General features: G+C 39.6%; 1 protein-coding gene across 2 annotated transcripts in view; it reads right to left on the bottom strand.

The window, feature by feature from the left end:
* bsnb (bassoon (presynaptic cytomatrix protein) b) overlaps positions 1–11,697 on the bottom strand; it is a 100,076-nt gene extending 88,379 nt beyond the window's left edge. For both annotated transcript variants that reach the window (XM_067387805.1, XM_067387806.1), the window contains exon 1: positions 11,578–11,697. In XM_067387805.1, the coding sequence (XP_067243906.1) occupies positions 11,578–11,609 (32 nt within the window). In that variant the 5' untranslated portion in view covers positions 11,610–11,697. The remainder of the gene's footprint in view (positions 1–11,577) is intronic.
* Positions 11,698–16,739: the final 5,042 nt, after the last annotated feature.

Below are 16,739 nucleotides of genomic sequence, written 5' to 3'. Positions count from 1 at the left end.
TCAATTACGCCTCAGTGCTGAATTTACAGCTGCCTACTTTCTAACGCTTAAGCTTCTGTTGAACCCTTTCTTGGCCTCTTTTTCTCCTTTTTTTTTAAGTCCCCAAGTTTCCTATAAAGGCATGAGGGGTTTTGTGCAGACTTTCTGCTACGCTGAGGTCGTTTATCACATGTCAACAGCAGTAATGATTTTCTCTTCTTCTTCTTTCTTTCACTGGCTGGCACTGGGATTAGTGAGCAATTAGAATGGACTCTAAGCTTTCTCTATGGTCATAACAACGTCTTCGGAGAGCCCGGCTAACACAGCTCACGGGTACACACAGTGAGCCTCAAATGTACACACAAGACACTTCAAAAGCTTACACTTCCTCTGTCAGATTCTGAGGAGAAAGAAAAAAAGCGTGCGAGAACTAAAATAGCATGTTTCACAGTAACAGTGAGTCAGGCTGAGAAGTATGTGTGTGTCTGTGCATGTGTGTGTGTGTGTGTGTGTGTGTGGCTGTGCTTGGCTCACTCTGTTGTCTGTCCAGGAATATTTCCAGCACCTGGTCCCTCATTATATGCAGCCCTTAAACTTCAAGTGAAACTTCAACGCCAGAAAAGCAGGCCGTCTTTCCCATCCTGCTTCATCTAAAGCCATTACCAAGGTCTGAATCAACTGAGATGCGCCAAAGCAGAAGAAAAGTTCATTATTTCAGTGTCAGCTTTGTATGCGGCAAAGAAATTTAATCACAGTCCAACTAGGGATCCAAAGTTCCTTCCCAACATTCAATTTACACTCTAAATTGACTTTAAAACAGTTCGGTTCAGGTGGAAAGGCTTACAGGTACTATTCCTTGTCATAGGGATCCCAAACTGGGGTATGTGAGGTGACAGAGGGGGTACACAAACAAAATGCTGAGTTTTGTCATTCATTTAATTCTACCCCACCTTTATATAAAATTAAAACTGAGCATGTATTTTTAACAGGCAAAACGCCGCTTCTAATGTATTGCCGTAAAAGGTCAATACATGACATCCAATCAAATGACCTAATCTTTTACAGTCAAACTGACTTCATCTACACAAGTAGCATGCATAAAATAGGTTGCATGCCTTAGCAAATCAAGCTACATTACTGCTATTCTCAACAATGTACCTTTGTAAAAGTTAGGTTTTAGCACTTAGAAGAACAAATATAGACTATGCATAGAGATCAATTTACAGAAACACAGTATTTTCAATATTGTTTACTCTATTTTTCAGCAATGAAAGCCACAGCAGAACTGTTCGTCTCCAAACAACACATAATGGTGTTTCATTAGTGAATGAATCTGCGGCTTTGAAAGAATCGGGAGAGTCAATAATTAAATGACTCATTCATAAATACAGCTACTTGCTTCGTTACTGAATGAATGAATGTCTCGATGACTCACTCAATCAGTCAATGAATCTGCGGCTTTGAACGAATCGGGAGAGTCAATAATTCAATGACTCATTCATAAATACAGCTACTTGCTTCGTTACTGAATGAATGAATGACTCGATGACTCACTCAATCAGTCAATGAATCTACGGCTTTGAACGAATCGGGAGAGTCAATAATTCAATGACTCATTCATAAATACAGCTACTTGCTTTGCTACTGAATGAATGAATGTCTCGATGACTCACTCAATCAGTCAATGAATCTGCGGCTTTGAACGAATCGGGAGAGTCAATAATTCAATGACTCATTCATAAATACAGCTACTTGCTTCGTTACTGAATGAATGAATGACTCGATGACTCACTCAATCAGTCAATGAATCTACGGCTTTGAACGAATCGGGAGAGTCAATAATTCAATGACTCATTCATAAATACAGCTACTTGCTTCGTTACTGAATGAATGAATGACTCGATGACTCACTCAATCAGTCAATGAATCTACGGCTTTGAACGAATCGGGAGAGTCAATAATTCAATGACTCATTCATAAATACAGCTACTTGCTTTGTTACTGAATGAATGAATGTCTCGATGACTCACTCAATCAGTCAATGAATCTGCGGCTTTGAACGAATCGGGAGAGTCAATAATTCAATGACTCATTCATAAATACAGCTACTTGCTTCGTTACTGAATGAATGAATGACTCGATGACTCACTCAATCAGTCAATGAATCTACGGCTTTGAACGAATCGGGAGAGTCAATAATTCAATGACTCATTCATAAATACAGCTACTTGCTTCGTTACTGAATGAATGAATGTCTCGATGACTCACTCAATCAGTCAATGAATCTGCGGCTTTGAACGAATCGGGAGAGTCAATAATTCAATGACTCATTCATAAATACAGCTACTTGCTTTGTTACTGAATGAATGAATGACTCGATGACTCACTCAATCAGTCAATGAATCTGCGGCTTTGAACGAATCGGGAGAGTCAATAATTCAATGACTCATTCATAAATACAGCTACTTGCTTCGTTACTGAATGAATGAATGACTCGATGACTCACTCAATCAGTCAATGAATCTGCGGCTTTGCGGCTTTGAACGAATCGGGAGAGTCAATAATTCAATGACTCATTCAAAAACAGAGCAAATCAGAGCACAGTTTGAGACATTCTTGAGATCTTTTCTGAAACTCTATAGGAGACCTGTGAGGCTTTTTCTCAGGAGTAAAACATAAGAAGCAGGGGACTTCAGCTAAAGTTCATTTAATCTCACTCATGTCTAGAAGAATCACTGCGATAGTAGTTTAAAATAACATCCAACATATACACATGCTTTAGGATATGTTCTCTGTGGCAGAAATAAACTCACTGACATATTCTTCAAACACTTTTCATCACACGCCTGATAGTTTTCTGCTGAGGGCATTTCATCATCTCTTTATTAAAATAAGAACTATGCACCCAATGCCCTCAGAGGTATTGCTAATATCAGTATGGATTGAATTTATCTTTACTTAGATCCTGAGGCCCAGGCTTGAGAGAGAAAGCTTCAATAGGGAGTAATTTAACAGTAAAGAGAACAGCTAGAGGGTAAACACACTCAATGCTAAATCAAGCTTCCTGTAATGTCCATGCTCAAAAATCAGACTCAGGAGCTACAGAGCTAAATAATATTTTAAAAGGTCTAATTCCTCACAACCTGAATATTAAAAGCCCGTATTTCTTCATTTTGTTTTTGGGGTCTACTAGAACAGGTTATCATGCTTGACTATTCAAAAGACACCTTATTTTTCACATATTTGACATTGTTGCAGCACCTCTCTTCCCAGTCTGTCACGAAGCTCCTCCTTCCAAAAAGCGTGATGCGCTCTGATTGGACCAGTGTATTGTGATTGGTCAACCACTTCAAGCATGTTTGGTAAATGCCACACCCCTTTCGATAATCATGACTTTCTGCTTCTCGGGTGTAAAAACTAACACTTGGACATAGCAACTACTAATGGCCACACTACTACACACAACTCAACCACGCCTCATCCCTTTTTTGCATATGCCTTGGGCGGGAATTATTTAAATTAGATGTTCGTTTCTGGATGAAAACTCAACACTACAAATCGAGGCGTTTCAGGAAGTTCAGAAACACTAATATAGAGAATAACTCCCTTTGGAGTGACTTTGTGCTTTGTAGCTTTGCAGACCTTTTTCATGTATCAAAATTACACAATAAAGAAAGCTGAAAATGTAAAAAAAAAAAAAACATATTTTAAAAGTACCATCATAACTACTGCAACAAGACAGCTGTTCAAGACTCAGAAAAGGTTACAGTCGTAAAGATTTGGATATCTGCCTGGTTTGGGGCGTCAATTAAACACTACAAACAAAATAAATCAGAAATGTGTTAAAATATACAGAATTAATGAGACCTAAAGAGAACATTAAATCAAAACTGGAGTTTGTAGACCATGTTAATTAGGTTTAAGGTCAACAGATTTCTTTTTCATGCTGTTCTTTTGAACGTTCTATTTATCAAAGAATCCTGGAAAAAAATAACTGGTTCTACATTAATAATAATACATGTTTCTTGAGCAGCAAATCACCATAGAATTTCTGAAGGATCATGTGACACTGACACTGCAATAATGAAAATTTAGCTTTGCATCGCAGGAATAAATTACATTTTAAAATATATTAAAATAGAAAACACTTATATTAAATTGTAATAATATTTTACAATATATCTGTTTTTACTGTATTTTTGATAAAATAAATGCAGCCTTAATGAGCATAAGAGACTTCTCTTTCAGACCCCATGACAGTGTATACAGCCTAGGGCAGATACTATACAAACAGTCTGTAACATTGTTTGCTAGCATACCCTGGAGACACGTCTGTCACCAGCAGTTTACAAATTTAAACTTTGAATGTTAGTGAGTAAAACAAGCAGGGCCATGGTTATTGACAGGGCGATTCGATTCACCATAACTTGTGTTTAATCAAGGAGTTATTGTGTCTGCTATGATTGATTGTCTCATTAACTGAACCATGTACTCCTTATAATTATCTAGTGCTCAGGTAATTATTCCTGAATGCAGAAATCATAAAAAACATAATGAAGCACTGATTAGCAATTTCTAGTCTGCGTCTCTCGATGCAGGTTATCATTGCATTTTCTGTGGTCATTCTATTCAAAATGCATGGCAAATGTAGATATTTAGACATTTCACCCTCAGACGACCATCTATCTGCTCAAATAGAAAAACAGATGTACAGAAACAATAAGGATGTGTACATACTTGCTTCACTATCCAAATAAGGACATACCATAGCCTTTGGATGGATGGATGGAAAGATGGATGGAATGATGGACAGATGTAAAGATGGATGGAAGGATGGATGGACGGAGAGATGGATGGAGGGATGGATGGATGGAAAGATGGATGAAAGGATGGACGGACAGATGGATGGACAGATTGATGGATGGATGGATGGATGGATGGATGGATGGATGGATGGATGGATGGATGGATGGATGGATGGATGGATGGATGGATGGATGGATGGATGGATGGATGGATGGATGGACGGCCGAAGTAATGGATGGATGGCCGAAGTAATGGATGGACGGACAGATGGATGGATGGATGGATGGAGGGTTGGATGGATGGATGGATGACGGAAAGATGGATGGAAGGATGGACAGACGGACGGACGGACGGACGGACGGACGGACGGATTGATTGATTGATGGATGGATGGACGGACAGATGGATGGATTGATGGACAGAGGGATGAAAGGGTGGAAGGACGGATGGATGATGATGGACGGATGGACGAAAAGATGTATGGAAGGATGGACGGATAGAAAGATGTATGGAAGGATGGACGGATGTAAAGTGATGGAAGGATGGATGGATGGACGGACGGACTGATGGATGGATGGACAGATGGATGGACTGATGGATGGATGGATGGATGGAAGGACGGATGGATGGACGGATTGATGGATGGACGGACAGATGGATGGATTGATGGACAGAGGGATGGAAGGGTGGATGGATGATGATGGACGGACGGAGGGATGGATGGATGGGTGGATGGACAGATGGATGGATGGACAGATAGATGGATGGACGGACGGACGAAAAGATGGATGGACAGATGGACGAACAGACAGATTGATGGCTGGACAGAAGGACGGATGAATGGAAGGATGGACTTATAGTATAAATAAGTCTATGGTATATTCTCATGTCGATCCTTTGCATCACATCATCTCTGAATGCAGCTTTACATTCATCAAATCTATATGCAGCATGACAATACTTTAATCCTACCACTCTAAATAAAATCCTAAATTGGGCACAATAGCATGTACAAAGGGGCTTAAGTGTTTCCCCGAACACGAGTGAACGTTTACTGTGATTCTCTCTTCTCCCTGCAGTCCATAAAGGGGCTAACAGCAGCCTTAGACAGTCATGTCTGCTGGATCAGATTAATTTGAATCTGTAGTGCTGAGCAGTCCCCTTCACTCCTCTCTCTGCTGCACGGAGCCTGTGTTAACACCTCTGATGAGTCACAGAGTGACAGAAGGAGAGTACAAAACCAGTGGGAGTCAGCTCCACATGAGAAGAACAGTCATGGGTGAAGACTGACAAACCGAATTCATCTTCTCTCGCTTGAGATACAGTATGAGGACTATACTATACTTCTAACAATACTATACTATACTATACATGTGGAGTCCTATACTCCTGTAGTGCACAAGAGTACAAGACATCATTATTTGTGGCATAATGTTGGTTACCACACAATTAATTTCAACTTGTCGCTTCTATTCTTTTAAAAAGGAAAAAATCTGGGTTACAGTGAGGCACTTACAATGGAAGTCAATGAGGTCAATAAATGTTACAATACTCAGTGTTTCAATAGTGCAGAAACAACATGTGTTTAGTGTGGAAACAGCTTACTAATCATTTCGGTGTAAAGTTTTATCAACTGAGCAACTTTGTTGCCATAACAACATAATGCAATAAAACCAAACATCCTAAAACGACTGTAAAATTGAGTACGTGAATTTTTGACGTGAGCAACCTGGGTTCAAATCCACCTTTTGCCAAACTCGCTCTTCTCCCTTTTCCCATCACAAATCAGATTGGACAGGCATTTATATTTAATAAAAATTAAGAAAATATTTTAAAAGAGTTGAAATAAAGTGCCTAACAAGTATTTATTGGGTTGGCAATAGATTTGCTCCTCTCAGATTGGTTATTGCCAACTGTTCGTTACCATAACTAGTTGCCCTGTGTCTCGCCAAGTTGCCCGTTGATGGCAACATTGCTCAAAATGTCGCCCCTTAAGGGTGCTTTCACATTGGCAGTTTAGTTCGAAATGAGGTTTGGTTCGCATGAAAAATTGGCAACGTGAAAGCCGCCATGCGGACCCGGGAGCGCACCATGGTACAGAACCCGTGACAACAACTTGAAGGCAAGCCTGCAACTTTAGCCAAAAAAAGTGTAATGCCTGCTAAGTAACACTATGGGATACAGGGAAGGAGACAAGAGGAATGGTGTCAATGGAGGAGAGGCTTCACTACACTGAATAAACCGCTTTTGAGAGGAAATAGCTTAACATTTAATGAATCAACAGCTAATCTTCAACATGTTCGCTCTTAAACATTCATTTGGATCGATCAGTATCGAAAGTATCGATATTTCAGGATCGATCCGCCTAGCTCTAGCATGAAGGCTGGGGGAACAGTGAACAACAGTTCATATGATGGAAGAGGTCTGAAATGGGAAGATGTGGCATTAACCTTTTTAAAATTGGCCTTTCAACATGTGGGCCGGGGTGCATGACTTCTGTTTTCTTCTGAGGCTTAATAAATAGGACGGTTTAAAGACACTGAGCGTGAGCGTAAAGAGAACGCTAAAAGAATGCCGCAGGCTCACGGAGAACATTTATTAGATTTCTCTGTCATTACAATTCAGGTCCCTTTTATGGGGGTGATGTTTGGCGGCTAAGACAGCCATGTTCCTATCCCATCTGCTGGGAAATAAAGCGTCGGATACTGTTCTGTCTCTCCATCCATCTCCCTCATTCATCCTGTCTTTCTCTCCGTCCGTGTTTCACTAATAGCACAAACAACACCTACACACTCCCCTGAAATTCCATACAAACACACTAATAGCTTCTGGTTCCTCATTTTGGCCGTCAATCATTCAGTTTGCGCCATGAAAATTTTCAAATATGTTGATTCTGAAACTAATTTTAGGATGTCGCCTTCAAATGCTCCCCCATGTGATTTGATTCATGAAACTATATAGCTACATAATTCAATCTTAAAGGGCTAGTTCACCCAAAAATGAAAATTATCCCAAGATTTACTCACCCTCAAGCCATCCTAGGTGTATATGACTTTCTTCTTTCAGATGAACACAATCCGAGTTATATTAAAAAATATCCTCGTTGAATGGGGCTTGAGATTTTGAAGCCCAAAAAAGTCCATCCATCCATCATAAAAGTAATCCATATGGCTTTAGGGGGTTAATAAAGGCTTTCTGAAGTGAAGCAATGGTTTTTGTAAGAAAAGTATCCATATTTAAAACTTTATAACTATAATAACTGGCTTCCGGCAATGGCCGTACAGCTTGTTACTAGTAATGCACATTATTTAAAAAAAACTGAGTTACTGAAAAATTTAGTTATTCATGTTGCGACTTTTAGTAAGTTACTCCCCAATATTGCTGATACAGTTTTACAAAGCCAACCGCAATGCTGTGAAATGATTTTGAAGCCCTGCTTCTGTGAATATCAAACTTTTAAACCTGTTTTAAAAGATTTCGGAGCAAAAGAAACCCATGAGGAGACTAGCACAAGGTCCTGCCTCATCTGTAGGCATCACACGCACTTTGCCAGTGAATGATGAAGTGGCTTGATATGGTATGTAAGCCATAACATCACTCAGAGATGTAGCCGTTTCACACACTATGCGTGTGTGTGTGATGGGATGACATTGTACAGAAAAATCTGGGCATTTCAGTACATCAATAAAAACATGAGACGGACGTGAGAAGAAAAAAAAAATGCAAGAGTCTCGAAATGGCCCATGAGAAAAACAAATGTTCCCCTTCCCAGGTTGTAATATCCTCAGTGGGTTTGTTTCTACCTCAAACACTCACGCAAGGCTACGACTGCGACTACACACCCATTTCAGGAGTTTTAATGACGCCGGTCAGACACAGACAGACAGCCAGTACGTGCAGCCGTAACATTACTGCATCTGTACTTTTCTCACACACCCAAACAGACTCAACTTTAGCTTATGAACAAACCAATCAGGCCATAAAGAAATGCTGATATCAAGAATATAGTCATACTGTGAGAGGCCTGACTATAAACAAACCGACAGCTAGGTCACCCTCCTGCAACAAATACATTTCATTTGCATCATTGCATTGTAAATCGATGTTTCAGGTTGGATACACTTGTGTATCTGCACTTCAAAACACTGATGCAAGATGCAAAACAAGTCTTAGACAAGGACGTCTAGCATTTTATCCAGTATATAACAATGGTTCCCAACCAGTGGCTTGCAAGGAAAAACACTGCTAAAAAGTAAATAATATATTGCAGCTAACGTAGCGATGCAATGGAAGAACCGATTTAGGTTCTCCAAAGAACCTTGTGAACAAAAGGACATTTCTGAAGGAGTCCTATAATGCACCTTTCACAAGATGTAACATAAGTCTCTGGTGTCCCCAGAATGTGTCTGTGAAGTTTCGGCTCAAAATACCCCACAGATCATTTATTAAAGCTTGTCAAATTTGCCCCTATTTGGATGTGAGCAAAAACACGCAGTTTTTGTGTGTGTCCCTTTAAATGCAAATGAGCTGCTGCTCCCGGTCTGCTTTCCAAAAGAGGGCGGAGCTTTAACAGCTCATGCTTCGGTTGCTCAACAACAAAGCGTGAGAATCTCACACAGCCAAAATGAGGATTGTCAGTAACGGTGTTCAGCCTTACATTGTTCAAACCGGAGTCGACACTGATGGAGAAGTTACAACTTTTTGAAAGCATCTGGATGTTTCTGAATGGTTAGTGGATAAATTTATGTAGTTGCTGTGGAGTTGATTCAACTCATCCACTAGCATGTGCCGTCATGTTCATCTTTTGTGCAAATCCAGTGTTGAATTGACCCTCGTTTGTGAAGCAGTTCAGCATAAAATGACAGCATGACAACAACACTCTACTACAACAACTCTTCCTCTTCTCTAAAGCGGCCCAACATGGCCTCACCCCCTTTGTTGCGTGTTCCCGGGGGCGGGGTTTATGTACATTTTGGCATTAGTGATGTCACCAACCCGGGAAGAAGCCCGCTGTAGTTGTAGTCCCTACCAGCCGTTTGTTTTAGTCCTTAAAAAGCAATTTCTATAAAGGAAAATATCTCCTTTTGCATTGAACTTTGAGCATCGTAACTAAAGTTAAAAAAGTGAAATCATAATCAAGTATCCCTTTAGTTTAAAGGTTCTCCATTGAACCATAGATGCCAATAAAGAACCTTTATTTTTAAGAGAGTATTTGGATCCAAATCCATCTGTTACAGTAGTAGGGGCGAGTCAGATTATAATATTATCTAATTTATAACAATGGTTCTCAGTCAGTGGGTTGCATGGAAACACAATGCTAAAAGCAATTAATAAAATGCAACTAACCATATAATTGTGCATATTTAAAAATAAATTGGCTTATCAACTTTTATAACGAGAAAACGCTTCCCACGTTTTGTTGTTAAAGGTCATGTATCCAATCAAACATTATAGTATTTTGGCACAACTTCATCTGTTACTGTCCTGTAAGTCTCATGACTGCCCTCTTCCATACAATAAATATGGGTTCAACCAGTTTGTGCCAACCGTAATGCACTTAATGTGCAATGAATTATTGGCTGCCAAGAGCACGAAACTACTGAAATCCAAGAGATGTTTTTGTACAATAACCAATTTTGGTACTGTGCTGCCACTCCACTTCATGTCCAATGTAAAATCTGTGCCCAGAAGCAAAACCACTTGAGAACCACTGCAATAGAGAGTAAATATGCAAACAGCATAAATTGCAACACAAAGTTTGAATAATTCTAAATCTTTTGAGTGCAAGGAAATTCACACATTGCATTATTTAAAGATTGTAGAAGGAGACAGAACTGGAGATGAGAGGGGGGTGGGGAGGAATAGAGAGAGGTAGTGAAAGATGTTCGCTTGCACGTGTAACAGATGAGTCACATGGATCCTTGTCAAAATTTTATCAATTATTAATGCTATAACATTTTATCATGCTTGCACTCTCAGAACCCTCAAGTGTCTTTTACAGTGAGATTTTAGTGCCAGCGCATTTTTGATATCAGCACTATTAGGCGTGGTTGACAAAGCAAAAAAATTCACTTCATTTCACGGCCCAGACTACATCATACCGAAGCAAACTGAGGTTTATATGAATAAATAAGAGTGCATGACACACCTCAAATTATCTCAGAACAAGCCTCGCTTCTATAGCCTATACCATTTCCGACACCAGATTTCCATAAATATTTACTATACAGCTGATAATGAGCATATCATAAACTTGGTTAATATGCATCTGGCAATATTAGCAATCATGCATTCAGATCATTAAAGCTCAGAAACTAACATAGGTGGCTTGGTTGTGGACAGAGCAAGGCTAACAGCACAGACTGTCTGTAATGAATGGAAATATACACTAAATAAAACAACACGCAAAAACCAAAACATTCTCATATGGCTGCTTATGTACATATGCATGCTCATATGTAAATAGATCTATGCATCAAGTATGCCAGAGATCAAATAACCCCATGAGTCCAGCATATGTTAGTTGATTCCTGATCTCAAGCACATATAGAGGTTTTTAGCTGACAACTGGCTTTGTAGATAATGCATATCATCGGGTGTAAATCATCGGGTGTGAAGCGGCTGTTAAAAACATGATTATCGGATCTGAATATGGCTAAAAGTGACTATAGTTCTTTTAAATATAAAAGCACAACATTAGACCCCACAGACTCATATCGTGTAGCACAAAGCAGTGCACTGAATTCACAAAAATATACATGGGACAGAAGCTTTTGAAATGATTCGGGATACCTGTTCATTCCCGGCCCGTGTCCGGTGCCCATTCCCCCGGCAGGCGCTCCGTTGCTCGGCTTGTGGAGCTGTCCACCGCCCGCTGGTGCTGAAATGGAAGCCGGGGCTCCAGCCGTGGGGACAGCGCCTCCCGGTTGCCCCAGCTGTCCCTCTCCTTCGAGGCTCGCTTCATTCCCCATAGTCCCTCTGAGTGAGACGGAGGAGAAAGACGAGATCTGCTGACGAGCGTCTGATAGGGGTGTATTTAAAAAACTGGGAGAAAACTCAGCGCAGCTCCTCTTCCGCCATCATCACCTACAATCCAGCATCCTGAGCGGAGCGCGCACGCGTGCGCCCAGCGGAAGGGCTCGACCGAGCACGCGCAGAGCGGGGAGCGTGCAAGAGAACAGGGGCAGGGCGGAGGAGCTGCGTGAACGCGCTTGTGTCCTAGATCTACAGTCCTGTAGACTCAAGCCTTGGAGAAATTCAGATTGCTTTTGTCTTGAAATAATTATAATTATTATAATATAATTATAATGAATTTTAGCCTTATTGCTTAACATTAATTAAATATCTAAAATGAGCAAGCAGTAGCAGGTGACAGTAGCAAGGAAAAATGGCATAACCCTAACATAATAATAAGATTAATTTATATTTTGAGGTAAAACTGTTTTATTTTTTTCCTTATATGTAGAACACATTAAATAATCTACATTCCCCAAGTCAATACTGTCAAAATAATCAACAGACCTAGGTCGGGGCTAGTTGTCACAGGCCTAAATATGTGTTTAGTAGTATATTATAATTTCAAACCCAGGAAAAAAAACACAGAACACCATTGTTTGCTGCCTCAATTCACATTTAACAATTGAAATGACATTTAAATGCCATTTTGCAATTTAAACTGAATGGGACACAACCCTCCAGGATTGATCATCAGTCATCTCTGAACTAGAAGCGCTTGTAATATTGTGTGATGTTAAGAAACCTTTGAAGTAGAGAAAGTAAAATATTAAGCATTTTTACCCACAGCCATGCTGCAAAAAAGGGAAATGATTCTTTGTTGTGATTCTGTGCAAAACAGGATGCCTGCTGCAAAAGAAAAAGAAAGCATGAGCTCAGTGAATAAAGAAAGGCACAGTGCTCTTTCAAAGGCACCAGACCTCTCTTCCAGATGGCAAAATTGTCATTTCACACCCAAGCAGAGCCGCTCAAATCATCAATCAGTTAAATCAATACTAATTTTGACTCCATCCCAAGCTGTTGAGGCAGACACTAAGAATGTGGCACTAATAGATGGCTGCTATATTCCCTACAGCAAAAGTTTCAGATTCACCTGCATGAAAAATAAATAAGGGACAACAAAAGAGAGAAAAACACAGAGATTTGCTTGAACTGATGATACTTTGATGCCTTTTCCTCAAGCTCTTCCAGTTCAAAAGTTTGAGGTCAGTAGTTTTTTAAAGAATTAATAGTTTTATTCATACAGGATGCATTTAATACATCAAATATGACAGTAGAGACATTACAAAAGCTTCTTTTCAAAAAAAAAAAAAAAAAAAAGCTGTTCTTTCGAAATGCTATTCATCAAAGAATCCTGAACAAAAATGTATAGTGGTTTCCACACAAAAATATTAAGCAGCACAACTGTTTTCAACACTGAACTGATCATTAGAAATGTTTCTTGAACACCAAATCTGCTTATTAAAAGGAACAGTGCTCAGGAAAGTTACTTTAAACATGATGTGTTACAATACTGAGTTACTCCCTAAAACTAATTGCATTACTTAGTTACTTTTTATGGAAAGTAACGCATTGCATTACTTTTGCGTTACTTTTTCTCACCTGGGCTGGGCTTGCTTGTTTGTTTGGTTTTTTTGTCAAATGTAAAGGCCCTTTCACACCAAAAGTGAAATAAATAAGCCTCACGCTGAACGGAAATTCAAATTCATGCCTGTATAGCTCAAATCTTTTAGCTGGATCACAGGAGAGTTCCACACTCTTACTTCAGCAATAAAAAAAAAAAAAAAAAAACACAACACGATGTTTAACTAAAGTAATTTTTGCTTATTAGTAAGGTTGAATTAGTTCGTCGAGGGTCAGCAGCAAAACTTTTGGTTAATAAAGTGAGATTAAATACATAAAGTATACTTGCATTATTTAACATTTAATTTTCACCGGTTTTATTTATTCTGATGAATGCTGAATCTGTTTTTGTGCAAGTGAGATGAAATACATGCTCACATTTAATCTAACTACAATAATCATTATGTTTACACAGCCTCTACACTTACTCCAGATTTCTCTCAAGGAGACAGGAGAGGTGTCAGTCAATAAATGGAAAAAACAACACAACTTGCGTGACTTATTTTAAAAAGTAACTCTGATATTTTATTGTAAAAAGTCATGCATTACTTTACTCGTTACTAGTAATGATTATGTAACTCACATTACTTGAGTTACCTGAAGGATCATGTGACACTAAAGACTGGAGTAATGATGCTGAAAATTCAGCTTTGCCCTCACAGGAATAAATTACATTTTAAAATATGTTTAAATAGAAAACATTTATTCTAAATATTATCCTAATAATATTTCACAATATTACTGTTTCTACTGTATTTTTAATTTTAAAAAATGCAGCCGTGGTGAGAATAAGAGTCATGGTAGTTTAGCTGGGACTAGTGATATCTGCATTGGTGAGGAGAGATTAAGGGTTCATTCAAGGCAAGCCTAGACTTAAACCCTGCGTGTGGAGGTCAGGTCCTTCACTAAGAGAAATAACATTACAACTCTGCTCAACAAACCATGTGAGGTATAAATCATGCCAAAAATCCATATTGTTTAATGTATAAGAAAAAATAATAGCAAGCACAGTTAATTATAGAAATTATCACATTTTGTGCAATGACTATAAAGACTTGGTTGCTTGAGTTAGACCTTGGATAGTGAAGGGCAATAAGGAAGTGATAATCTAACAAAGTAGTGCAGCCCAGAATCATGTTTAGACTGTGGTTGGTAAAATCATCATTACATTTTAAAGACTTGTTTTAGCTTAAATGTTCGTAGGCGAAATGAAAGTGCATATTTGCGAGTCTGTCCTCTCTGGCCTGTATTAGATTAACTCATTTTGAGACCTAATTGAAACAGAGCTGACTGACTGGCACTGAGTCTTGGCATGGTGGCGCACTCACTACAGCTGAGTCCTCTCGCAGGCCGCCTCCTGCTCACACAGCTGGTCCGCAATTATCTCTGTTTGCATGGGACCGGGACGAGCAAATATTGCATGGAGGCATGTCGGCCGCGGAGATATAAGTTTATAGCATTTAGTTTGAGCAATGGTATTAAGATACATTTTGCTATGAAACTAAACTTTTTACAACAATGTTTTCAGATTAGTTACTACCTCAGAGTCATCGCTTATAGTTACTTGTTCTGCTGAAGTTGATTGATGTAGTTAATCAATTCAAAAGTAATGACTGTGAGTCTGCCCGGTGTATGCCATCAGCCAAAACTCAAAAGTATTTGATTGAGGAAAAACACAAAGAGGTGACTGAGAATGCCAAATGAACAAGAAGAAAGTCTTTAGATTTTGCTTAAAAAAAGGTAATCACATCTCAGCCAGAGTTGTGACTGCATCAATGATTTGGAGGAAGTTTTTAAGGTCTAATGGGAGCAAAACTAAGCTTTTGAACCTCACTGAAAAGCCCTATCCATTGTAACACTGACGCACGGTAATAATGAAGAACTAACGCACAAACAAAAATCAGACAATAGGTTATTTTTATCTGAGCAGCCTTTTTTTAGGGTGGAATTGAGGGCAGCACTACTGGAATTTTCTTCATAGTGAATGACTGGTCATTCTCTGGTACACTGGCAAGCTACCAATAACTCACTGTCAATGAAGTGGAAATGAACAAAAAAAGAAACTAATGATGAACCAAACAGCAAGTGCAAACTAGGACAAGATGCACCCAAAATAATCAATAGTTCACACTATGAATGACTCTGACTGTATCAAAACTGCAGAGCTGTGATTGTACAGAGCCACACAAAGGTGAAAATAAACTGAACAGGTGCTGTCAACTATAAAAAGAGAGAGCAAACCACTTCAATGGCGACATCTAGTGGTCAAGAGTTGGCAATGTTCTCACAAACAATTGCATGTATATTACATTTATGCACATTTGTGTAAAGTCTTCCATATCTTAGCTAAACGTCTTTGAGAATCTTTTCTTGCCACTGCCGCCTTTAGCTTGTTCAGTATAGTGTGTGTGTGTGTGTGTGTGTGTGTGTGTGTGTGTGTGTGTGTGTGTGTGTGTGTGTGTGTGTGTATACTATATAACACTTCATATATATATATACAACATCAGGCATAACATTAGGACCACTGACAGGTGAACTGATTTTCTCTTTATCACAACACCTCTTAGTGGGTGGATATATTAGGCAGCAAGTAAACATTTTGTCCTCAAAGTTGATGTGTTAGAAGCAGGAAAAATGGGCAAGCGTAAGGATTCGAGCGAGTTTGACAAGGGCCAAATTGTGAAGACTAGACGACTGGGTCAGAGCATCTCCAAAACTGCAGCTCTTGTGGGGTGTTCCCGGTCTGCAGTGGTCAGTATCTATAAAAGTGATCCAAGGAAGGAACAATGGTGGACCGGCGACAGGGTCATGGACGGCCAAGGCTCATTGATGCACGTGGGGAGCGAAGGCTGGCCCATCGCTTACCTGGGGAACACATTGCACTGGGATGCACTATGGGCAATGTTCTGCTGGGAAACCTTGTGTACTTTGACACGTACCACCTACCAAAGCATTGTTGCAGACCATGTACATCCTTTAATGGAAACGGTATTCCCTGGTGGCTGTGGCCTCTTTCAGCAGGATAACCACAAAGCAAAAATGTTTCAGGAATGGTTTGAGGAGCACAAAAACTAGTTTGAGGTGTTGACTTGGCCTCCAAAGTCCCCAGATCTCAATCCAATCGAGCATCTGTGGGATGTGCTGAACAAACAAGTCCGATCCATGGAGGCCCCAACTCACAACTTACAGGACTTAAAGGATCTGCTGCAAACATCTTGATGCCAGATACCACAGCACACCTTCAGGGGTCTAGTGGAGTCCATGCCTCGACGGGTCAGGGATGTTTTGGCAGCAAACACAATATTAGGAAGGTGGTC

This window comes from Chanodichthys erythropterus, chromosome 6, assembly GCF_024489055.1.
Source record: "Chanodichthys erythropterus isolate Z2021 chromosome 6, ASM2448905v1, whole genome shotgun sequence".
In the NCBI taxonomy this organism is placed as follows: domain Eukaryota; kingdom Metazoa; phylum Chordata; class Actinopteri; order Cypriniformes; family Xenocyprididae; genus Chanodichthys; species Chanodichthys erythropterus.
Note: the sequence above shows the minus strand (reverse complement) of the source record. Positions and strands in the feature narration are given on the sequence as shown.